General features: G+C 47.4%; 1 protein-coding gene across 1 annotated transcript in view; it reads right to left on the bottom strand.

Annotated features, from left to right (window-relative positions):
- The window catches only part of LOC142585562 (17-beta-hydroxysteroid dehydrogenase 13-like), a 173,069-nt gene that overhangs the window by 9,138 nt on the left and 139,446 nt on the right, over positions 1–24,485 (bottom strand). The window contains exons 2-3 of the mRNA XM_075696403.1: positions 12,299–12,538; positions 5,598–5,704 (exon numbers count right to left, since the gene is read on the bottom strand). Of these exons, the coding sequence (XP_075552518.1) occupies positions 5,598–5,704; positions 12,299–12,538 (347 nt within the window). The remainder of the gene's footprint in view (positions 1–5,597; positions 5,705–12,298; positions 12,539–24,485) is intronic.

The raw sequence follows: 24,485 nt of genomic DNA, 5'->3' as shown, positions 1-24,485 counted from the left end.
CGAGCGACGGGATTCCGGCTCCGCGAAGAGTGATAGTTTCTTATGCCGCCCGCGGCCTTTGCGGCCCGTGAGCCGGGCACTGCCCAACTTTTCGCGCATTCTTCGCGCAGGAGGAAATACTAGCGACGTAATAAGCTCGCGAAACCACGCGAACAAAGGAACGGCGTCCGTTCCGTGGGATTCCGGCAGACAGCAGCGATATTTCACATCGTTTTTCCGAAAAGGAGTAAAGATTACTTCACTTTGCTTTCTTTTTTTTCCCCTTCATCTTTGGAACGTCTATTTATCTTTTCAACGCGTATAAGTCCTTTACGCCCGACCTTGAGTCCATCGTAAACTGCGGTTTCGCATGTCGAGATTCATTAAAGCAAACGCGCAAATTTGCGGAGTGCTTCTTATTCTTTCTTCTTACAAATAAACGCGTAAGGAGACACGCTATAGGAGAGGTTGGCGCTTCTTAAATCTCGCGCAATAATAGAGGGCTAGAATAAAGCGATATAGCTCGAGTCACTGAAGAGCAATGTCTATGTGTCGTAATAAACAAACGGCAAAGACAAAAATAACGCTAATAGAGGAAGGTGGCGCATCGTAAAACCCCCTAAACCGCGCTAAAAGAACGATAACAAAAGCAGCCGCCCCTTTCTTAAGGAAGCCCGCGTACACCACATCCTGTTTATTCTATTCCTCGCCTGCCTGTGCAGTCAGGCGCGATTTCCTTACAGCGAAAGAACAATAATAGGGTGGTGTCCGAAACTTGGAGGCTATGACGTGTTTCCGGCTCTCAAATAGCTTGCGACGCGCTTAGTCGGCAACAGTATAGCCTTCAAGATGTGTTTCTGATATCCAAAGAGAGCCGTCTCTGGGGCGCGGATTTGGGCACCACCTAATAATGCTAGGACGCGTGGCACGAACGTGCATCCCAGTAATTAGTAAGATCTTGATGAGGGCTAGTTGGTTCATACTTAGAACTGAGGTGAAACAGCGCGAAAAAGACGAGGACACAAGGAAACAAATACCACAGATAAGCGCTGTCTGTGGTACACAAATACCACAGCGCTTGTCTGTGGTATTTGTTTCCTTGTGTCCGTCTTTTCCGCGCTGTTTCACCTCAATTCCAGCAATTGTTGGTTAGGGGTGTGCCCGGGCACCCAATGACACTTTGAGCGCTGAGCTGAACGACACGCTGAGTAGTGCGAAAGTATCCTTACATGTGTGCGTACATGAGAAGGACGAGCAGCTTAAAACAACCACGCGTTCTTTTGAGCTCCGCGTATGCATCCCAATTAGGAGCGCTGTGAAAAACAAAGAACAGTTCTTGCAGCGCTTCGCGTTCGTGGCCCGTCTAAGTTGAAGAAAGGCTGAATCTTTCAGAGTTGTCTAGTGACAACGGCTTCTCCCTCTTTTCTCATATCTCGTTTCTCTGTTTTTGTTTTTGCACATTTGATCGCAGTATTCAACAGACTAAAAGAAAGCTGGTTGATGAGTTGCATTTCCGTTTGGCCAAGTTGGTGAGACAGTGTGCAAGCCAAACAGTGCGAAAACACGGGGACAGGTAGACGGTTGCGCACGGAGCCTAGACACAAGACTCGTGTCTACGTGTTTGTGTCTTCGTCTTATCACTCTGTTTAGATTGAACTGAAAGAAAGCGATAGACATAGAGGCTCAGAAAAAAGAATAACAGAGCCGGAATATTTAAGCGGGTAACTATACAGTCAAATTTCACGCTTGAAATGAACGAGCCGCAGCACACCGCGATCCGTCGCACCGATAAGCTTCTCTCCCTTCGCATGTGTGTCTTTCTATAACCGTCATAATTAGAGTCAGTATACATAATTGCAGTCTAATTAGGCTAAGTGGAAACCAGACCTCCTCTAACAAAGCTTTACAATTACAACGCTTTGCGTCACCTCGACGAATTGCCTGATCACGTCACACCAGCTAATTCTCTTTCGCCAGCTACAGCGTTTACCTCTGCCAATTCAATTATGTTATACTATGATAGATCACCAGTTTCTCTGTTCCGACCAATGTGGTCAACTCGTGTTCATTTCTTTTTCGTCAGGGACCTGCTGGGAGTTGTGCCAGGAGACCAGATGGGACACGCCAGCAATTGTAGATTACCACGGAAATGTCTACAAGATTTCCTGCACGAACTGTGATGCGGCCTAAAGATCGCCGAAACGAGGTAATTAAAAAAAAAAAAAAACATCGCATACTACGACTTGGTCTAAGGTAACAAGATCGGATTAAGGTGCTGTGCTTCCTTTTGTCGCATTCGTCTTTATGTTTACACACAATGGTTCCAAAATACTTCCAGTTAAGCCCTCTTTAACAGGCCGCCAAATTTAGCGGGTAAAAATGAGAAGTTACAACAGCCCATAAATATGTATAACTTCGCTGCCAAAAGTTCACGACCGGAAGCTTTCTACGGTCATGAACAGACTGCTGCGCCGTAGCAGGGATCAAAGAGTCTGCATTACTGCCACTCGAGCCACCACTGGTTTTGCACCGTTTCTCCTACTGTAACCTTTCTGCACCGTCGATACAACTTTCCCCTACCAATCTGACCCTTCGAAATGTGTTCACGCGACTCAAGCAGCGCAGCATGCATGCTGGAGAACGCCGACAGGCTGGCCCGCTGCCTCACGACGGTGGATCAGTCCCGCCAGAAGCATCGTCGTTGGTGGCCCTGAGAATCTTCTCTTCTCACTCTTCGGTTTGGCTTCGGGTTTCGCCAGTAGCTCCCGGCCTTTCCTCCAAGCTGCTCCCCAGATATCATGGCCCTTCCTGCGCGGCGGCGCAAGCCTCTTCCCCACGAACGTTGTTGTAGAGCCCGTCTCTGCGTATTCTGATCAGCGTCTCCAGCGGTCGTGAGATTGTTCGCATAGATAAGCTCGAGCCCTCTCCCTTGACGTTTGGTTAGGTCGCCAGGATGAGGACGTCTTCTCCGGAGGACAAACCTAACGAAGCAGAAGCGTCAGTCAGGCGCATCGGCGCCGCTTCGTACGGGGCCGGTTAGCGCTGCGTATACAGGGCTGAACGACAGCGACGTATCCGATCGCTCCTGTTTCGCCTGCTGTGAGTGCACGCCTTTTCGTACGAAACGTCGCGACAGCCGCCGGAACAGCACAGTTGCGCCGTGCGTTAACTTCAAAGAGTTCTGGCTACCAGTTCCTATAGATATATAACACTACTTTTTCAGTCGAAACCGTCCGAGGCCCTGTTACACATTAGCCATAACCTAGCTTTAATATTTCGCCTGCCTCTACTATTTCGTCGGACATATACATCAGCAACAAAAGATCGTGAGCGATTATCTTATTTTCGAAATTTGCGCACGTCCAGTCTACGCTGAAACAAGTATTATAAAGAATCTACCTGTGTTCCCTCCGCCACCTCTACAAACATGCATGACGTGTTTCTTCCGTCTATTTTGCTAATGTGTCTTTATACGGTCTCTGAAACTTCGTTTTTTTTTTCTTTGCTCTCCTTTCCCCACAATTGTGGCGAGTGGAAGCCTCAGTTACCGCAACGTGCATTTATTTCGCTCGCCAGGCGGGTTTCCGCTTGTCTATGGACAACGCTGACAGTTACTTTCTTTTTTATTTATTTATTTGAGTACCATAAGGGCCCGTCAGGGTATTACATAGGGGGGGGGGGGGGACGAAAAAGCTCAAGCGTAAGTTGAATGTGTACAATGCAAATAATATATGGGGACATTAGGAACAATCAAAATAATAAATATAAAATAAAAAACGTCGAGCATGAGGATTTGTCTAAGTAAGCATCATATATTACAGCTCAACCTTAATCCAGCTTGTTCTAATTTGTACGAACCTTAATCCACCTTAATCCAGCTTTGGAAGTGGGCCAGATCTACCTTTTGGCTGCGGGCCACGGCGTCCGTCCGACGCCGTGGCCCGCCGTGGCCAGATTTTCCCGCTTCACGGGGCATATAATGCTTTCGCATTAGTAATGATAACAATACTAAAATGAATGATTAGGCACTACGCACGAGACCTGTCACTTCCCAACTTGGTCGTATCTAATAAGAGGTTTAACGCTATCGCGCTGTGGACGGACTGACCGGGGGCGGGGTGCACCGTGTTTTCCGCACGCGGTCGTGGCTATAAGTTTGTAGGAAAAAAAGAAAAGCAAGAAAACTGAGTGACGCCCAGCTGTGGCGACGATCGGCGTTACGAAACGCCAGCGACTGAGAGAGGCGTCAGCGGGAGCGAGCCGTTCCTGTTATGAAGATGCGTGCATCTATACGCGCCGCAATTTGCAGTCCCCGAGGGAGCGATGCCACCAATCCCGGCCGTCAACCCCCAGAGCCGCATTGACGGGCGCTCCAAAACTCCGTCGGCTTGCACCCCGAGGGACAACAATGCGTCAGAAAGCCGCTGTTTTCAGCGACCGCGTGGCCAATTAGTGTAAGTGTATCCACTGGCCCAACATATACAGACTACAGCGGCCCGGCTCAAGTTTCCGCTATCCGATCAAACCGCGTCAGCCGCAGTTTTGACGAGAGACAGGATCCACAGACAGAGCGGAGCTTTCGAATCGCGCTGTTTCTTTTTTTTTTTTTGTTCGAGTGCCGAAAATGCGGACGAGCAAACACGAATAAAAACACGCTCGAAGGAGAGCGAATTGGGTTTTATGAGCCCGCGGTTACGTTTGGTAAACCAGTTTTGTTTAATAGAGACTAAGGCATGCGGGCTGATTGATTTGATTTCGTCGCGGAACGCTTTGAACTTCGCTGCCGATAACCACGAGCTGTATACGCAAGCTTGCCCACGTGAGCTAATTAGGGTACCTCACCTTACTTTTAAATATCACAGAGCAAGTTTATTTATGTAGCTGATTGATTTAATTAGGCGCGGGCAACGCTGTTTCGCCGCGCGCACTGATTCTATGAGGCGTGCAGAACCTGTGCGCAGGGGTAAGTCAATTACCTCGCTTCAAAGTATTTCTTTTCCTTCCTTGACTGCTCATAACCCCATATATAAGCGATGCTGTTGTCTGTCGGCATGTTCACTTAGTCTAAATTAGGTTTCTCATTACTACAGATCGATGAACGGAAGTCAGAGAAGCCGTCACAGCGCTGCCGTCGCTCACGAGGCAGATTCGGGATGTAAAGATGTTTTAAGTGACCGCAACTGCTTTTCAAGTCTAATAAGGGCGCAAGAGCCAAATACTTAAGCGAGAGCGCGAAGATTCGCGGATTCGTCGCTAACCTTCGCGGGTTCGTCACTACGAGTGGAACAAAATACGTGTGTTCAAGAATGTGCTGAACTATTCTCACCATGCGGGCGAAATAATCACGTACGCTCTGTTTTGCCGCTCGGAAGCTGGCGTTGTAAAATTAGAATTCCGTATTTTATCCACTGGTCTTCATCCAGAAAGTCATACACGCGAGAAAAGGAAAGACGTTGCAAGAACAACGCTCAGTCTAATCAGTTAACTATTAGCCTGAACTGTAGCTGTATCAACTGGTGTGCCGTTAACTATACAGTACACGTGGTGCGATGGTGTGCGGTGCTAATCAGCTTCAAAGGCGACACACGGGCAGTGCAAACGCGCCGATGCAGACGCACCAGTAGTCAGTCATGAAGGGCGATCCCAGGAGGCCAGCCACGGATGCGATGCACACGATGTGGCCGCTTCCTCTGTCCTTCATGGATGGCAGAAAGTACTTGACCATCTGAAAGGAAGCAGGAATGCCAAATGTCTCGACCGGTCTCGATGAACAACAACAACAACAACAACAACAACAACAACAACAACAACAACAACAACAACAACAACAACAACAACAACAACAACAACAACAACAACAACAACAACAACAACAACAACAACAACAACAACAACAACAACAACAACAACAACAAAAACAACAACAACAACAAAAACAACAACAACAACAACAACAACAACAACAACAACAACAACAACAACAACAACAACAACAACAACAACAACAACAACAACAACAAACTCGATTCCCCCATTTCTGAAAGCCGCTTATGAGACCCGCGGTCACGACGAGATGCGTCCAAGCGTCTTTCTATTCAGCGGTCTGATGCCATGGCCTTCGCATAGAGTTCTCCAAAAAGTCGCTGAAAGTAATTTGGCGCTCACCTCTTTCAGCTGCCATGGTAATGACGAGTAGTACACGGATTTGCCCAGTCTTTGAGCTTGTGGCTTCGGACGTTCTTGCGTTGTTACTTAAGAAAGCTATACTTTTCTAAATTTCCAAACAATCGTAGGTTTCTAAACACAGCGAGGCAATGTCTCTGTGATCACGCAACATCATTACGCATTGTTGCACTTGTAATACAATATGCTATGAAAGGGAAAATGTTTATCCACCCGAATCTAGCACGAAGCTACTAAGGAAGCCCATACAGGTTTCTCAGAAACAAAGCTTTGCAGTTGAAGAAAATGTCATCCCGGTCCGGGATTAGAACTCGGCACCAACCCGTTGGAAATCAGGACGAAATTAGGCAAATCGCTGTAACGCTACCCATTATGCCCGTGCTGGATTAACCACCGTACCTGTAGCTCCCTTAGACACTATAATGTCAGGGTTGCCTCTATTAATTTTTGTTGGAAACGTTGTGTCTGTTGTGTAGCGTTGTGGTGACATCTAGCGAGCGCGGTGCTACTCATAGACGCGGGCAAGGGCATCCAAGGTCTCTGCTTTAGCACACTCTAGTCACTGCTATGGAGTGGTGATGCCCCGCGCGCGAAATTTCGGCGCCAATGCCCGCAGTTATCGGTACGTATACTAGCTTGGCGTTTTACGAGCTACAGGACTGGCTTCGCGGTAGAATGCTCGTCCTCGTACGCAGCGTGTCCAGGTTCGAGTCATGGGCGCACTAATAGTTTCGACAGCTGATAGTTAGTTAGTTAAATGGGGTTTAATGGCGCAAAAGCGGCTAAGGCTATGCTGCGCCAATTAAAATCCAGTGAATGAAGGAAAATGCTTTGTTAATAATCTATATTTTATGTAAAAGTCCAGCGTCGTCTAGAAATTTACGGATGTCACATAATGTCACTAGTGGATCATCACCTAAAATTAGAGAAGGGTGTGGAGGTATGTGTAGTTGATATAGTTTGTGCAAAAGTGTTCGTCTGTGTGTTTCAGTCTGGGTACATGTGAGTAATATGTGTATAACTGTTAGTGGCTGTTGACATTTCTCGCATGTTGGTGTGTCTTCTTTCGTAAGTAAGTAATTGTGTGTGAGGTGTGTGTGCCCAATGCGTAGTCGGCATAAAACTACTTCGATGAACCGCTCCTGATGATAGCATGACTTCCACTCGCCAACTATGGGTTTCGTGAGATGTAGTTTGTTGTCAGCACAACGGTCCCATTCGCGTTGCCATTTCGCCGTTAAGGCTTTTCTAATCGCACAGATGCTATCTTTGTATGGAAGTGTTGTGTTTGTTATTCTTTGTTCGCTGCCATCGATGCACATCTATCGGCTGCTTCGTTCCCCGGTATCCCAACATGACTTGGTACCCAGCAGAAGCGGATTGATCTCCCATATTTATTAAGCGCGACCATGTTTAGTATATCCCCTAACAGGGGTTCACACTCAGATTTCAGATTTAGAGCTTTCAGTGTACTTAAGGAATCAGTGTATATGACTGTGTTTTTGTGCTTGCCATTGATAATCTTTAACTACTACCCATACAGCATAAACTTCAGCAGTGAAAACCGAAGCATGTTTTGGTAGATGAATACTTGTTTCCCAATTGTCTGTTACGGCCCCTACGCCCACGTGTTCTTTTGTTTTGGAGCCATCCGTGTAGAATTCCATGTGATTTTGATACTTCTCCTGAAGAGCACGGAATTCTTGTATGATGTGTTCGTGTGGAGTGTCTCTTTTCTTTAAATGTGTTAGTGTCCAGTCACACAACTGTGTGAAATGGTACCATGGGGCCAACCGTTGTGGTTTCTTGGCAACCTGGAGGACTTCGTGGGGAATGTCATAATCCCGACAGTACTGCTCATACCGCAGGACAAGTGGCCTAATCATATTCGGTTTATTTGTGTAGTGTAAGCGTGAGTTGCACTGCGTAAGGATGTTGTAGCATATGTGTTGAGGTGATGACTGAATTCTGAGTACGTAGGAAAAAGTGAGTAATGCTCTGCGCTGCTGTAAGGAGGGTTCATTACACTCAACATATAAACTTTGAATGGGTGACGTTCTGTAGGCACCACTTGACAGTCGCAATCCAACGTTATGTACTGGATCAAGTAGTTGGATGTAGGACTGCCTGGCTGAACCATAAACCACGGAGCCGTAGTCTAAAAGGCTACGCACAAGAGACCGGTAAATACGTAAAAGACAGGTTCGGTCGGAACCCCAGTGCTTATGAGACAAAACTTTTAGGATATTCAATGCTTTATTTGCCTTAATTTTTAGTGTTTTAATGTGGGCTAGGAAGTTTAGTTTTTTATCAAACATTACTCCCAAGAATTTACATTCTTGTTTTGCCGGCAGTGCGACATCATTCAATTTTAGAAGCGGGTCTAAGTACAATCCTCGTTTTTGCGAGGATAGCACTGTAACGGTTTTTTGAGTAGAGAAACGGAAGCCATTTTTTTCAGCCCACTCCATTAGTTTATTAATTGTTATCTGGAGCTGCCTTTCACATGTATGTAAGTTTGAGGCGCGGCACGCTATTTGCAGATCATCGACGTATATGGAGTGCATGATAGAGGGGGGAATGACCTTGTTAACATAGTTCATTTTTACTATAAAGAGTGTTGTGCTTAGTACGCATCCTTGTGGCACACCATTTTCCTGAATGAATACACGTGACAGCACCGTTCCTAAACGCACCTGGTATGTTCGGTCCGACATGAAATCGGCTAGACATTTCAGCATTCTACCTCGGATTCCTAAATTTGCTAAGTCCCTTAATATACCAAACCTCCATGTTGTGTCGTACGCCTTTTCTAAGTCAAAGAAAACAGTGAGACAATATTGTTTGTGTAGGAAGGCCGCACGTATCTCGTCTTCTAGCCGGACTAGGTGATCTGTTGTGGAGCAGCCTTTCTTGTATCCACACTGATGGTTATCTAGCATGTTTTCTGTGTCAAGGACGTATGTCAATCTTATGTTGATGATGGCCTCATAGGACTTTGCAAGACAACTTGTGAGTGCTATGGGTCTATAACTGGTTGCTGTTGTGGGAGACTTTCCGGCTTTCAAGAACGGGATTATGATAGCTTTCTTCCACTCTTTGGGCATTTTCCCCGTTTCCCAGATTATGTTGAAGAAATGAAGCAGGGTCTCAACTGCTTTAGGGGATAGGTGAGCTAGCATTGCATAGTGTACCCTGTCCGGACCGGGTGCTGTTTTTTTGCCACTAGTAAGGACTCTGCTGATTTCTGGAAGTGTTAGAGGGCCATTATACAGTCTTTCTGAACTTCCTGTGGTCGGAAGCTTTAGTTTTTCTGCTAATTGTTTATGTTTCAGGAATGCAGCAGAGTAGTTTTTCGAGCTTGATATATCATGGAAATGTTGCCCTAATATGTCTGCTTGTTCTTCTATATTTGTTTGTGTGCCTGGAGGTGACAGTATGGGGATAGTGTAAGAAGCGTAATCGCCTCTAAACTTGCGAAGCTGATCCCACATTTGTTTGGATGTTATTGAACTATTTACAGACGATACATAATTTTTCTATGACTGTCTTTCTGCTTGTCTGCGTGTGTACCTGGCTTTCGCTTTTGCTTTTTTGAAAGAGAGTAGATTATCTTGTGATGGGTATCGCCGAAAGATACCCCACGCTTTGTTTTGTAGTTTTTTTGTTTGCGTACATTCTTTCGTCCACCAGGGTTTTAGGTTTTTTCTTAGGAAGCCTGACGATTGTGGGATTGTTTCTGCTGCTGCAGCAAGTATACAGGCGGTGATCTGATCGTTCATTTCATCTATGGTTAGCTCATCTGATATGTTATCCAGAGTGGCCTTTTCGGTAAAGAGGGGCCAGTCTGCTAGATGGAGTTTCCAACGGGGTGGCCTCAGTGGGATGGTAGGAAAAGTAGATGTTCTTTTAATGATAGCGGGCATATGGTCACTACCATAGGGGTTCTGAATAACATTCCACTGAAAATCGCAAAAAAGAGATGGAGAGCACAGTGCTAGATCTAAGCAACTCATAGCTCCTGTGCTTGGGGAGTAGTAAGTAGCCGCACCTGTGTTTAAAAGGCATATGTCATTTGTTAGGATAAAATCTTCAAGCGTTTGACCCCTGTTGTCAGTAGTTTTACTACTCCATAACGTGTTATGCGAATTAAAATCACCGCCTATTAAAAATGGTTCAGGTAGCTGGTTTAAAATTAACTCTAGGTCTCTTACGGTAAAATGTGAATGCGGCGGAATGTATACTGAACAAATGGTGATGGTTTTGTGAGCTAAAACTGTGACAGCAACGGCTTCTATGTGAGTGTTAATGGGAACTTCTCTGGCTGCTATACCACCTGGAAGAACAATGGCTACACCACCTGACAGCCAGTTCGCCTGAGTACGGTCGCGCCGTACAACGGTGAAGCCTTTTAAAATGTTTTTGTGTTTATCGCCTAGGTTGGTTTCCTGTAAGCACAGGGCCACAGGAGAGAAGTTTATTAACAGGTCTTTTATGTCACCTAAGTTACGTAAGAGACCTCTACAATTCTATTGGATCATAAAAGCCATTGTAAAATTGAAAGGTAAAAAATTATATTAACGAGTGAATGGGAGGTAAGAAAGATGTTAGGTGACATGGATCTGAATAAGGCCGATACAACAGAGCGATAACCCTTAGGTTATCGCCTTCTTATTTATAGTTGTTATTGGGATTTTGTCCCTCTTACCGCGCTCGAGAGAGCGCGTGTCCTTTGGTGTCGAGGACACCGGGGTTTTTGTTTCGACCTCCATTGCTCTCTCTGAGGCGCTGGAGGACCGAGAGTTTGGCGCCGAGACACGTGTCTCGGTCCTTGGAGTGCGCTTGATCTTAGGGCCCTGCGGGACTGCTGTCTTCAGGGTCGTTGAAGAGGGCGGAGCAGTACTGACTGCTTCCACCATGGGGGCGGGAGGAGTCACTGCGGCACCACTGCGCGTGGGCTCGGAGGACTCCGGAGGCCTCTGTGACGCTGCCCCCGCCTGCGTCACATCGGCATAACTGCGTCGCGAAAGGTACGACAGTCGTTTTCTGGCTTCGAAGAACGAGATTTTTTCTTTCAAGCATTTGGCTACAAGGAATGGTGAGAGTTTTCTTACTGGCATGTTGCTTTCGCTATGTACTACATAGTACTTGGGGAAGGATGGAGCGTTGCTCCGAAAGGAGAAATGGAATGGTACTTCGGTGCGGCATCTTTTCAGACGCCGATCATAGACGAGAGAGGTTTGTGCTGCCATAGAAAATGAGTATGTTCGGCAACAGCGCCGACCGCCCACCACGGAGCCCAACGAGGGGACGCGGCAGAGCTTGTGTACAAGCCTGCACGACGCCAGCCGTACGCCGTCGCTATAACCAAATATGGTGTACCCAAGGTAGGATATCCACACAAGGTTAACCCTTGCCACCGTGGAGAAAGGAAGTAAATGGAAGAGAGAAGAAGACAGGAAAGATCGAAAAGTGAGGGATAAAGGCGAAGGTTTGGGGAGAGAGAGACAGGAAGAGGCGACTGCCGATTTCCCCCGGGTGGGTCAGTCCGGGGGTGCCGTCTACGTGAAGCAGAGGCCAAAGAGGTGTGTTGCCTCCGCCGAGGGGCCTTAAAGGTCCGAACGCCCGGCATCGGCTCAACCTCCAGGATCCCCTTTTCCCCGGACACGGCTAAGCCGCGCACGGCTAAGCCGCGCACGGCTACACGCGGGAGGGTCCAACCCTCGTGTGCTCGGGTACGTGGTGTCGCAACACACCAAACGCCTGCTGACGCAGACGCCCCTGCGGGGTTTCGACAGCTGAGTCCTTTGAGCAATTTCCGTTCGTTTTCCGTCACTAAGGACCCTCAATAGTCGGTACTGATTAGGATATCCACAGCGTGCGTTATACTAATGTTAAAGCGTCTAAAAAAAGAGAGAGAGACGGAGAAGTGATGTGAATTCACGGCGGATGGAAGGTATAGAAACGGAGAAAAGGCGGTCGAAAACAAACAGACAAGGCAAGAAACGCCTGTTCGTTCGTTCGCTCTATTCACCGTATTCACACGCGCCGACAATCTGGCGTGTGTTCTTATAGCGTGCTGAAAGGGGGTGAGATAGAAAAAAAAGAGAAAGGAAGAGAGGAAAACCTCGCTCACCCAGAACTGCGAGAGCGTGTTGACGTCGAACGTCCTGCGGATGTCGCTGTGCTTGAGCGTCAGCAGTCCCTTGCACATGGCGATGCCCGCGTTGTTGACGAGCACGTCGACGGGCCCGACGGTCTTGAGGATCTGGTCACCCACGGCCTCCACCTGCTGCTCGGAGGTGACGTCGCACTGGAACGCGTGCGCCTCGTACCCGAGCTGCCGGAGCTCCTCGCACACCGCGTCGTTGTTCTCCTGCGAGGACCCGAGTTTGAACCGCGATTTAGAAAGAACCGTCTTTTTTCTTTTTTTTTTCTTAAGGCGGAGCAGAGCTGAGAATCGTTTAAGGTGGTTTGCCGTTTAATGCAAGGGCCTCCCCTGAGTAGCTCAGCGAGGCCTTAGTCACAACCGTACGAAACCGACAGGTAACGAAGCCAAGGAAAGCATAGGGGAACTTATTTGCTATTTTAATTGAAATATAGAAAAGTTTAGGCACAGAGAAATGCAAGAGGACGAAAAAAAAAAAACAAGAGAGAACAACAACTTGCCGCCGGTGGGATTTGAACCCGCATGCTCCCCGTTGCAGGTGGGATGTCGTTACAAAATTGAGCTGCGGCGGCGGCTGTTCTCGCTTTCACATTATTCGATATTTATGTATGCGTACAACACCGGACCCTGAGAGGTTTAGCCAGCGACACTCAAGGCCATGGCGGAGGACGTGGCGCATCCTCTTGACCGCGGGCGTCACGTAGTCCGTGAACCTTAGGAGAAAGCTGCCGGCCGATCAACTTGCGTGTGCTACCCGAACGCACCAAACCTGCCGGATTCTAGAACCTCGCTGTGTAGTGGATGAGAAGAAGGGGAACCCATGCACCCTATTTTTTTATTATCCACGGCAATATGAAGCCAACAGATAACGAAGTCAAGAAATGCATAGGAGAAATTATTCGTTGTCTTCATTGCAACCTTGTCAGGTGTGCTTCCTCGTCTTTAGTCTGGTTTATTTGTGCGGCAAAATCAAGGATGAAGGTTTATTGAAAACGCCGGGGGCACACGGACGTTAAAGACAGCGATTAAAACTCGATTTTAAACACTCGCCACTTATCACAACGTGAAACTTTCAGGCGGCTGGAAGTCTTTGCCGCACGACACTGACACCTTAGGTGAAGGTGTCAACTCAACAACAGACGTTTACACCCTAATCGTTTGGAAGCTGGCGCAGTCTGCTCCTGCACGTTGTGTAGCCGCATGAAACTACGTTTATGGTTACGATGATTTCCTCTGTGAAGATTTTGTCCTGGGCGTAAAACGTATCTCAAGAAGAACGACTGCCAGGTTAGCCCGCGAGGCGTATATAGAAACACGGAGGGGTTCCGAAAGCAGCTTGTGCAACGGCCTCTGAAGGAACAACAAGAAAGGCGGAAGTACATCACGATCAAAAGGAAACTATCTGCTGACGACCTGCGTTCTTGCTGTTCAGTTTTTCTTCTGTCTAAGCGGGCGAAATGGACGGCAGGATGTAGATCAGCGGCTCTCACTCATTTCCACATGTATTGCCGAAAGGGGCCCGCAATCACGTTGCGGGGTAACGCTATCAACAAAGTACTTTTCTTGCGTCGTATCCATCACATCCGATCGCCCCTAACGTAATTTCATGAATGATGGCTTGGGATGACAGCGCATTGGTGCCTCGCCGAACGAAGCACAGCATGCGGGGAGCGAGACAAGATGCAGGGACCCAGGCAGCGCTCACTGCCGAACCGGTGCACAAGGACCACATTTCATAGCTGTAGTGTGGCCACTTCGCACACCTGTATACATAGAAGGTCATTACCTGCTGCGTATTTGCGGCACGGCGTCGTGAGGCTTGTACGCGCCCGCGTTACGTCACGTGGTAACAAAGCTGTCATGGGGGTCCAAAGCATACGTGCTTCATGTATTGGCTTTCGTCGGAGACCGCATGAAACATATGCATTCAGGCCGGGATTACAATGAGTTTGCCACGCACACCTTCAATATAGACGCGCTGATGCCGCGAAATGTCATGTCTAAAATCCGTCGGGAATGCTTTTCACGTCGTGGTTACTGCATTACGCGACATGCAAGCTTCGCACTTTTTTTCAGCTGCGTGCCAGTGTCTATCGGTGTGCCACGCGGTTCTCATTTCCTTCCATCATTTAGCGTCACTCCAAATGTAAGCAGCAAAATGAAGCAGTTTGCTGTTTAAGCGACGAAACTGACGGACTGCGTGGTAACAGGACTGAAGTTAGGACGGAAGTTAAGACGCGTGTGAGATCATGCTTGTAGCTCTCCATTGACGGCTGTGGCCGGCGTTGACGTGGCGACGGCATTGGGCGCACCGCTGATAACGCGTCAGTCCACATACAACAGGGTTCAACGTTCTAAGTCAGCACAGAGTCGACGAGCGACGTCGTCGTCGCCGTCATAGGAGGGCTGCGGATTGTTTGTTTTTTCTTTTTCTACAGCCTCGAATAGTTCAACGTGAACTCAAACTTCAGTGCGTGAAAGTTATCTCGTATTTCGCTCCTAGGAGAACGCGGCTGCCGTGGTCGAGAGTCGAACACGCGACCTCGTAGCAGCGAAAATGCATTGTAGTCCTTGAGGTTTGCGGATGGACAAAAGCGGTGATTTTAGCGGCGAAACGCACAGATCGCCGGGCTCTCGTAGGAACCAGCGCAACGTCGAAGTAACCGGGCTTACCGCCTCCTAGCAAATGCAGAGAGAGACAGAACGAGGGAAAAAGAAAAACAAAGAAAAACAAAACAGAAGATTGCTGGTTTATATCACAACCCAAACCTCGGCTCCTCTCCTACTCGACAGCCAATTAAGCGCATGCTACGACGACAGCCGACCAGAACACGTTGGGCAGGCTTCGCCACATCACTCGAGGGGCCAAAAATTGCCGCAGACAGGAGGAACAGCAAGGAGAAGACAGGGGAAGTGGAAGAGAGAGAGAGAGAGAGAGAGAGAGAGAGAGAGAGAGAGACAGACAGACAGACAGACAAACAGACGGTGGGTGGGGGGGGGGAGGGAGGTGGCTAAGGGGGGGACGCTTTCACCAAAACAGCCCACTAGGCAGTCATTTACTGCGCACGCTCGTTTTTGCTAGCGACGCGGCTTGGTGGATCGCGTGCATAAGGCGCGCGAGAGGCGCGACGGAGCTTTCCGCCGCTCCAGTTCTTTATGGGCGCCTTGGGAGACAGAGCGCTGCTATACGCACGGCTCTGGGGAGAACCGCAAATGACGCTGCCGCCCGTATAAACATGCACGCGCGCCCAAGACCCCCCCTACGCTGCCTGGAACCGATGGCCTTTCTGTACACGCTGTTGTCGTCGTCTCTACTTAAGCATCCCCTCGGCGTAAATTAAAAATGAAGGGATTCGCGAAAGCTGAATTAACCTTGTACTGTTGTCACGCGTCTGTGTAGTCGTCGTGTCATTTGCTTTTTTTTTTTTGCGCTGAAGCAGTGCATACACACGTGTGCGCACACACACACGTGCACGCACATGCATAGACACGTGTATGTATGTATGTATAGACACGTGCTAAAAAGTTTTTCTTTCGATTGCCCCCCCCCCCCCCCCCCCCCGTTGAATGGCTACAATGTAACGGAACAGTGCATAGCCTGTCTTGTCCGCCACTTCACGACCCGAGAGGAAACCGAATTTACTCTGTATATCGCGCTCGTCGAATTCGTCGAACAGAAAGAAGAACACTAAATCAATTAAACCAGTGAGGCGGTGCTAACCACCACTCATTAACACGGCACGACATGCCGCAAAAGGCGAAATGTCGCATTGGCGTTTATACAAAAGAAAACTTAAGAGTTCTTAATAGCCGAAGGCAAAAAAAGAAAGGAAGTTGATCCGTTTCTGCAAACGCAGGCATGTCAGTGGCTGAGCTGCTCTGCGGCACCTTCCGGAATTGTTTACGTTTCTTTTTCTTTCAACCAGCTGAAGCAGTGGCGCACGCATAAATATCGAACGGCAGAGAGCGCAAAAGTCGGCTGCGGCAGCAACGTACGCACAAATAGAGAAACTACGGCCACTGTTGCTAGAGGAAAGAATAAGGAGGAACAAGAACGAAAGGCAAGGAGCTGCGAAGCCGTCTCCTTTCAGTTTATATTTATTGATTTACGGAGAATAAGCTGGCTTAGTATCTCTTCAGAGGAGGAGAAATAAGTAAGAGAGGAAAAAAGATAGAAACATGAGAGGCTAAGAAGTTTTTCATTGCACATTTTATCCGTTTCGTCTTTCGCCTAGTCAACTTCGATCTTTTCTTTTTTTTTTCCCCTCATCGACGCTCCCTCGGGGGAAGCGATCCTCCGCGCACGCTCTTTTTGGCAACGAGTCAGCGGCACGCGACTGGTCTAAAAAAAAAGAAAAAGAAAAAAAAACAAAGAAAGAAAGGAAGAAACGAAACCAAGTCATCCCACTCGAAGCAAGACGGAACGACGACAGCGACCGCTAAACGCGCATTTCGGCTGACAACTCGGGCTTACCGTCTTGGAGAAGAACATGTTGCTGGTCCTAGCCGGTGTGTAACGATAAACATCTATAGATTATTAGGTTGACGAGACAGACTACAAGAGATACGCAAATATCCGTTGTTTCAGCGAACACATCGGAATATTTTTAAAGGTTGCCCGTGGCAGATACCACAGTTCTAGTTCACGAGCTCGTCTACTCGAAGAGCCGGACATTAATCGCACAAAAAGCTGAAATGCATAACGGGCTAATAACCAAAAAGTCACCAATTATGTTTTTAACTAATTACCTTATGACCCATATTGCAACTTACAAATTCTGGCTCGGAGTTTGCAAGGCGAATCCCCAGGACGACTCCAGTTTCGAGGCATTCATTCCCGAACTTTGCGGAGAAATGCATTGGCGTTGCAGTTACGTTTGTGCTTTAATGCACAAAACGACGTTTTGTTAAGAAAGTAACTGGAACACCAGTGCATTTCTTCGCAAAGTTCGGGAATTAGTATCTCAAACTGGTGTCATCCCGAGAATTATTTCCAAGTGAATCCACCTTGCGAACTCCACGGTTAGAATTTGTAAATTGCTGTATGGGCCATAAGGGTAACTAGCTTAACGCTTAATTGGGTGATTTTGTTAATTAGTCGATTACGCATTTCAATTTTTTTGTGCAACTAATGTCCGCCTCTTGGGGTAGACCAGCTCACGAATTAGAATTGTGCTGTATGCCACAAGTAACCTTTAAAAATGTTTGGAAGTGTTAGCTCAAAATACGCTGTATTTATGCGGAACAGGTGCTGTCTAACCGTAGTGAGTGCCTGTAGCATGTATGTATGTGTGTTCCTCTTGTGGTCCTCTTTGTGCAAAAAAGTGCAAAAGTCACGTCTCGTGACTGCGCCTACGAGAAACCGACAGCAGTTCGACGCTGCGGTGCGTATGTAATGCACGACGCGATTTTGCAAGTCCGTTCATGTTTAGTGTGACTATATGCCGAGGACGTTTACGGGCGATTACTGGCACTTCGTAAATGAATCAATTACTCCTGAACGACGAGTGCGGGACGCGGCATGTCGAAAACGTATATACGACATGTAAGTTCTAAATTTCAAGTTTTGTGCAACATGCAGTTCCTTGATCGAGGTTCAGGAGGCGCTAGTTTAAACTAAGTCATAAAAAAGAAGAATGTAGTATTTTGCGCTACTACCTTTAGCGCTGGCCAGTTAAAGCGACTTGGCGAAGTAGTAGGGTAATGTTGCAACATAATTTCTTTCTTTTTTTATTTGGTTCGAACCATACAAATGCCGATACTTCGTTTTCTATATTACGTTGGTAAAATAAGGGAAGTCAGATAATGTCAGGGACAGATAGCCGCTAAGATTCAGTAAAGAGGGAGAGGGCACGCAGTCAAATGCTATCGCATCTGAAAACGTTTGTTATACATTTTTGGCGGGCATTCAGGCAATTACATTCGTACAGGCAGCTGTCGGCAACAAACACGCACGATGAAGGACAGTGCCTCACAAGGATCGTGATAAGAAAATCAGCAACATATAGCCTTACTGAAACTTACTGAAACTAATCAGCACTATCGATCAGCAGTCACTACGGGACTAATTAACAGCAACAACAAGCTATATGCTCATTACTAGCAAATTTCTTGCGTGAGTGCAGAAGAAGCTGCTGGATCGTGTTTAACAATTAGTGATGAGGTTTTACGTCTCTAAGCTACACTGTAGCGATGCGGGACTATTATTCACTACATGAGGTTTTAAAGTTAACTTCCACCTAGCGTAGATATATGCGAGCGCATCCTTCCATTCTACCATCAATAGTTTCAGGTCGTCACGGCGGGGATCGAACCAGCCACCTGATGCTCTGCACAAGAACGGCCATAGTAACGAAGTGCGCAGGTAGTGATACCAACCGCCCCCCCCCCTCCCGAAGAAAAAAAAAAGAAAAGGAAGGGTGGGGAGCGAGGGAACTGTACCTTTAGTTCTGGTCATGGGGAGCATGTACAACAAAATTACATGAGTAAAGAATTACTCAGTATAGTAATCATATTTTATTAAATAGTGTTCTGAACTATGCAAACCGGAAATAAGCTCGCTCTTGCACACCAAATCCACAACTACGCCCTTTGCGTGGCTTGCTGTAAATCACAGTTTACAGGTATCAAACTCAGCGCAGCAAAAATATGATTGTGGGAATAATATAAAATGTATTTTGTTCACTAGAGAAATAAAGAAAAAAGCCAAGGTTTCTTTTTACTAGCAAAGAAAGAAAACAAGAAAAAGGAGAAGAAAAGTAGCTGCACGATCATGCGGGAATAACCAGAATGTATACACGCCTTTCAACAGCAACCACGGCGACGCCAATCACAGCTACAGAAGGGATAATATACAAGCGGCCAGTAATTTCCCCATACTGTAATAAAAGTATGCGCTCAGGTGTATCTTCCTGTGCACACAAACTGAGAAACTAATTTTAAGGCTCAGGGGAAAAGAAAAATTACCTACCGCGAATTAAGGTGCGGCGAAGCGCACCGTACATCACAGGCATCGAAAATTAACTTTACCCGCCGTGGTGGCGCAGCGGCTATGGCACTGCGCCGCTCGAAGGCCGATGGCGCGGGATCAAATCCTGGCCGCGGCGACCGGAATTCAATTGGGGCCGAAATGAAAAAAAAAAAAAAAGAACGCCCGTGTACCGTGCATTGGGTGCACGTTAAAGAACTCCAGGTAGTAAAAAAATAAAAAAATAATAATAATCCGGAGTTCCCAACTGCGGCGTGCCTCATAATCATATCGTGGTTTTGGGACGTAAGAAACAACAACAACAACAACAACAACAACAACAACAACAACAACAACAACAACAACAACAACAACAACAACAACAACAACAACAACAACAACAACAACAACAACAACAACAACAACAACAACAACAACAACAACAACAACAACAACAACAACAACAACAACAACAATAATGATGCAACTTTCACATAGCATTAATGCGAAGATAGATTGCGCCATTTCCCACCCAACATTACCTCATCTCGCCCGCGCACACCTAAAGATCGCCGCCGGTACCGAGCGTTGTGCGGAATTAATCTCCGCTAACCGTGGTTTCCTTTCGAAATCCCGCCCTCTCGCCGAATGCGTTGGCAGAAGCGCGCGCCGCGGTTTTCCTTTTGTCTTCCGCCACAGCCGCGGGCGATTCGTCGCGGCGATCTATCTCTCTTGCGCAAACTGGGCGGGTCGTCTCCGAGCTCCGTTCGCTCCTCACCTCGAGAAGGGCAGGAAAACACTCGCCAATTTTACGAGCCTAAGGAGACGAAAGAAGAAGGATAGAAAAGGAGAAAAGGAAACACGGGAGACAGAGAGGAGCAGAGTGGCACGCATCGAGATGGAAAAGTTAAAAGCACCGAAGTCATAGTCGAACCGAAACCCCTCGAGGTTAAGAAATACCGCCGCGAAAGGTGATCCTCTACGAAAGAAAGAAAAGAAGAAAAAAATTGGGTGTCAGCGTTTGTGGAAAGAGAGAGAATGATCAAGAATAAAAGTGCAGCGAAGGCTAATAGATAGATAGATAGATAGATAGATAGATAGATAGATAGAGAGAGAGAGAGAGAGAGAGAGAGAGAGAGAGAGAGAGAGAGAGAGAGAATCTCGTGGTTTGCGGCAGCGCTATGCTTCAACCTTGCTACTGCGGTGGCGCTGATATTTTGTTAGCCTTTTCCCCCTCTCTATCTCGTTAGCTGTGACGTGACATTCTAAAAAAGAAAACTTTCATCATTACACAACCTGGCGTCATTAAATAAAGTAGCAATCACATACATAGAACGTATGTGCGTCGTACTTTAGACGTATACGTAAGACGTGTTTTAGAGGTATTCTCGGCAGATTTCTATAGCGGTGTCGCCCGCATTGGTATCCCTGGGTTGGCTAAGCGTGATAGCTACGCTTCTCATTCGAAATCGTGTCTTTCCGCGGCGACTGTATCAGATTGTCAAGGACGCAGTGGACTCCACAAAATGTTGAAATTTTTGCCGCCCTAGCTTTAGAGCATTGGTGTAAATGGAAGTTTAACGACCTAATAATAATAATAATAATAATAATAATAATAATAATAATAATAATAATAATAATAATAATAACGCAAGAATATCCGGCACAGTGTAGGAATCTAAAGGACGCGAAAATTTTTCTAGTTAGCTATGCGTCGGTAGTGATGACAGGCGCACGTTCTCGACGCCTGCGGACAGCGAAAGCTTCGGATTAGAATTAATTAATACCGTTTCTCTCTAGTGAAAAACAGAACTTCTCGAAGAAACCGGGTGTACCGTTCCCACTGGAAGGCGAAAGGCAACTCAATGCTCACTTACGTCGACAAATATTTCAAGCGAATAAAACACCTCCGTCGTAGCTGACTAGCTCGTTGCGGCTATATCCGGTCAAAAAAAAAAAGAAAAAGATAGGATAGGATAGGATAGGATAGGATAGGATAGGATAGGGTTAACCTTAATAAAGTGCCGGCAAACGACGGTTTAACGCGTCGTGACGCTGGCCAAGCGTCGACCCGGGGTTACACCCTATACTCTGCACTAGCCCAGTTGGGCCCGTTTGTAGTGGGTTATGCGGCTTGTGCTTTTCGAGCGCACCCCGGGCCTGCTGGACGGCCAAAAGAAAAATAAGTTTAACTAAAGCTCCTTCTTAAATTTTGCCGCGGCCAGTCAATCTCGGCCAACTTGGTCTTTAAAATTATAATTCTTGCTTTGAATCCCGCATTATAATAATAATATAATTCAATTGTCGCGCGAAACACGCGATGTGCATGCTGCTGACTCTTCAGCGTGCAAGCGAGGCGTACACACATTGGGAGGTCACATTATACGTTATCGAAAAACCACAGAAAAGATGGCCAGTTTCAGAACTTAATCACCGTGAAAGCTCGCAGCTCGGTCGATGCATACACCACCTGTGGCTTCGAGCGCGGTGCACAGATTTAGCTAAGAGGAGCGCGAAATGCATTTCGCGGAGCGCGAATAGAAAGGAAAAAGAAAGAGGAGAAAAAAATGCAGCCAAGCGTTCACCCATCTTTCTTTTTTTTTATTGTCAGACCCGAGGGGCGGTGGCATGGTCGTTATGCGAAAATTTGCCGCGGGACGGACCGCGATTGCGGGTCACCGAAATCAACGAAAGAGAGAGAGAGAGAGGGGGGGCGGAGGGGAGAGAGAAATGAAAAACGAGGGTTCGAGGGGTTTGCGGCAACTCAAGAGAAAGACACGCTGACGCTGTGCCGTTCTTGCGTGAATTCGTACGACGCTCGCGGTGTGGCTTGGAGGAAGAATGCGGCTGGCGTTCGCGTTGCCCAATCCGGTTTCGTTTTACGGCAGCCATGGTAGGACCCGCTCGAGAGATGCGCAGACACCAAAGGAAGAGAACAAAAAAAAATCGAAAACAAAAGAAAAACAAAAGGAAAGTGGCGCGCAATTGAAACAAGCGAACGAAGAATCACAAATGCGCGCATGTCCTCGACGCTATGCCATTTTGCAATTCCGCATCGTGCGTCATAGTCGTACCGGAGTTTCGCATGTGGTTGAGTCATATGGGCGAGTTTATTATGAGCGGACGCCCTTTTCAATCCAAGCTTTCTAACCCCTCTCCCCTCGCTTTCTCTTTGCAAAATATGCGCATTCCGGAAGCAGTGAGGCGAATGCCAATGAGGAGAAAGTGGCGTGCCTTCGAAACGCACCCTGTAGTTGGGCGGCCGTCCTGTGCGATTTGAATCGCTCACGCTAAGTTTGTACGCTCGCCGAAGTGCTTACAGGCTCCTGGTGCTGAGCACGGAGGTCGCCTTCAGGTGGAGGCGAAATGCAAGAACGCTCGCTCGTAATTATACGCAAGCGCCCGTTAGAGAACCCAAATTGGTCACAATTAAACGGGAGGCCCTCACCGCGACTGACCAAGTTTGCGGTGGGGGCTCGTCGATATACCATCACGCAAATGCGGTCAACGCAGCGCAACTTGCTCACAGACACCACGGAGGAACAGGACACCCACATTATCACTTCCACGTTTGTGTATTCCGCTTTTGTTCTTTGTCTGTGTGCCGATTGCGCTGCACCGAGCGGTTTCGCCAACGCGGCCATCGATCAGCTTGGGCACACGCTAAAACCTTCAGAAATCAATCGGCCCCAATTACGTGCGCTATTCGGTGTCGTGCTTTCAAGTGTTCCCTGCACCGAGTTATAAACTTATTTTCGTGGGCGTTTTATCACGCGGCTGCTATAGGGCGTCTCGAATAGTCTCGGCACTCGGTTGGTTTGTCCCGTATACGTCTTCACCTATACGCTCGACGGAGCTGTACACAGTTGCTCGCGTGCGCCCCAGCGCGCCGTCACAGTGGAGTATGTTGCGGCTCTATATGCGCGTAATTTCGATAACGGCGTCCCACCCTGCGACGCGCAGTGTTTGCGAAAGTGTGGTCTAAAACTACATCGTCGCTTTCTCCCGGCTCGTTCAGCTGCGAGTCTCTCGGGAGCGGTGCCTATAGCGAGTACGTTCGCCAACCATGGTACAGATATTGATGAAACTTCGTCGCGGAGGCAAGAAAAGTGCCGCGGGCCCTCAGAGTTAAGACTCAGAAGGGCTGCATTTTAGATCGAGCGCTAGTGACAACGCGTGCGAGCTTAATTTTTTTTGTTTTCTTTATGCCATTAAGTTATTGTGCTGCATGATAAACATATCGAAGGAGGTCGCAGGCGGGAGGTATTTCTTTTAGTATATCTAGATACTACACTGCATCCCTGCGTGCCTCGTCCAATGGGAACGTGGCGTGCGAGCCAAGCCTGGCTCCTTGGAAGAATTGAACGTTCGAGGGAAGCGGTATAGGCTTGTACACACTTATATAGGTTGCCTCAACCTAGCGTACGCCATAAATGTCCTACCACTCGTTGAAATAAGACACCTTCAGCACGCTGCGAACATCGTTGCCGAGCTTACATGCTTCCCTGTAGAACGCTCTAACGCAAGTAAATTCGCTCAATTTGCACGGAGGGCAACGTTGCTAGTCTCAAGCGAACTTCGAATTCGATGGCGCTGAAACGCGAGGCGTTGGGAGCGGGCTTCCGTCTAAACTTCTGCCGTAGCTTTGTGGTATCACAGAAAGTCAGTTGTACCGCTTTTGTTACGCTGAGCGATACCTAAAAAGGCTGCTTTAGACGAGTGCAATTTAACCAGATACACGTAGTAGCGTTCCTGACACACTGGGGCGGAATTTCACTTGTGGTCAGGTCAGCAAACTAATTGCTGAATATTGATTTACTATACTAATTTAGAAACAAAACTTTCCATTTTTACTATACACGAATGCACTCCGTATGACTAGAAATGAGGGTTAAAGAGGTTGTTCTAATTTTGTTTTACGTGGAACGGTGTTTGGGTTTCGTCAAGGCAGACTGCTTTCGTTTTGTAGATGGCACGTGTCTATCATATTGAGAAGACGCACGCGAAGAAAGACACAAACCCGGAAAAGGACGGGTGCACAATGCACACACCGCATTGTGTCTTCTTCTCTATACCTGCGTCTATGTATGTTTCCTATCCCCCATTTTTATTTTCATTATGTAGAAGGTTACCAGAAACATTAAACATTACCAAAAATAGTAACTTCGAACATACCCAAACTGTTAC

The sequence above is a fragment of the Dermacentor variabilis genome, chromosome 6 (genome assembly GCF_050947875.1).
Source record: "Dermacentor variabilis isolate Ectoservices chromosome 6, ASM5094787v1, whole genome shotgun sequence".
Lineage (NCBI taxonomy): Eukaryota > Metazoa > Arthropoda > Arachnida > Ixodida > Ixodidae > Dermacentor > Dermacentor variabilis.
The sequence above is the reverse complement of the archived record's forward strand: the minus strand, read 5'-3'. Positions and strand labels throughout refer to the sequence as shown.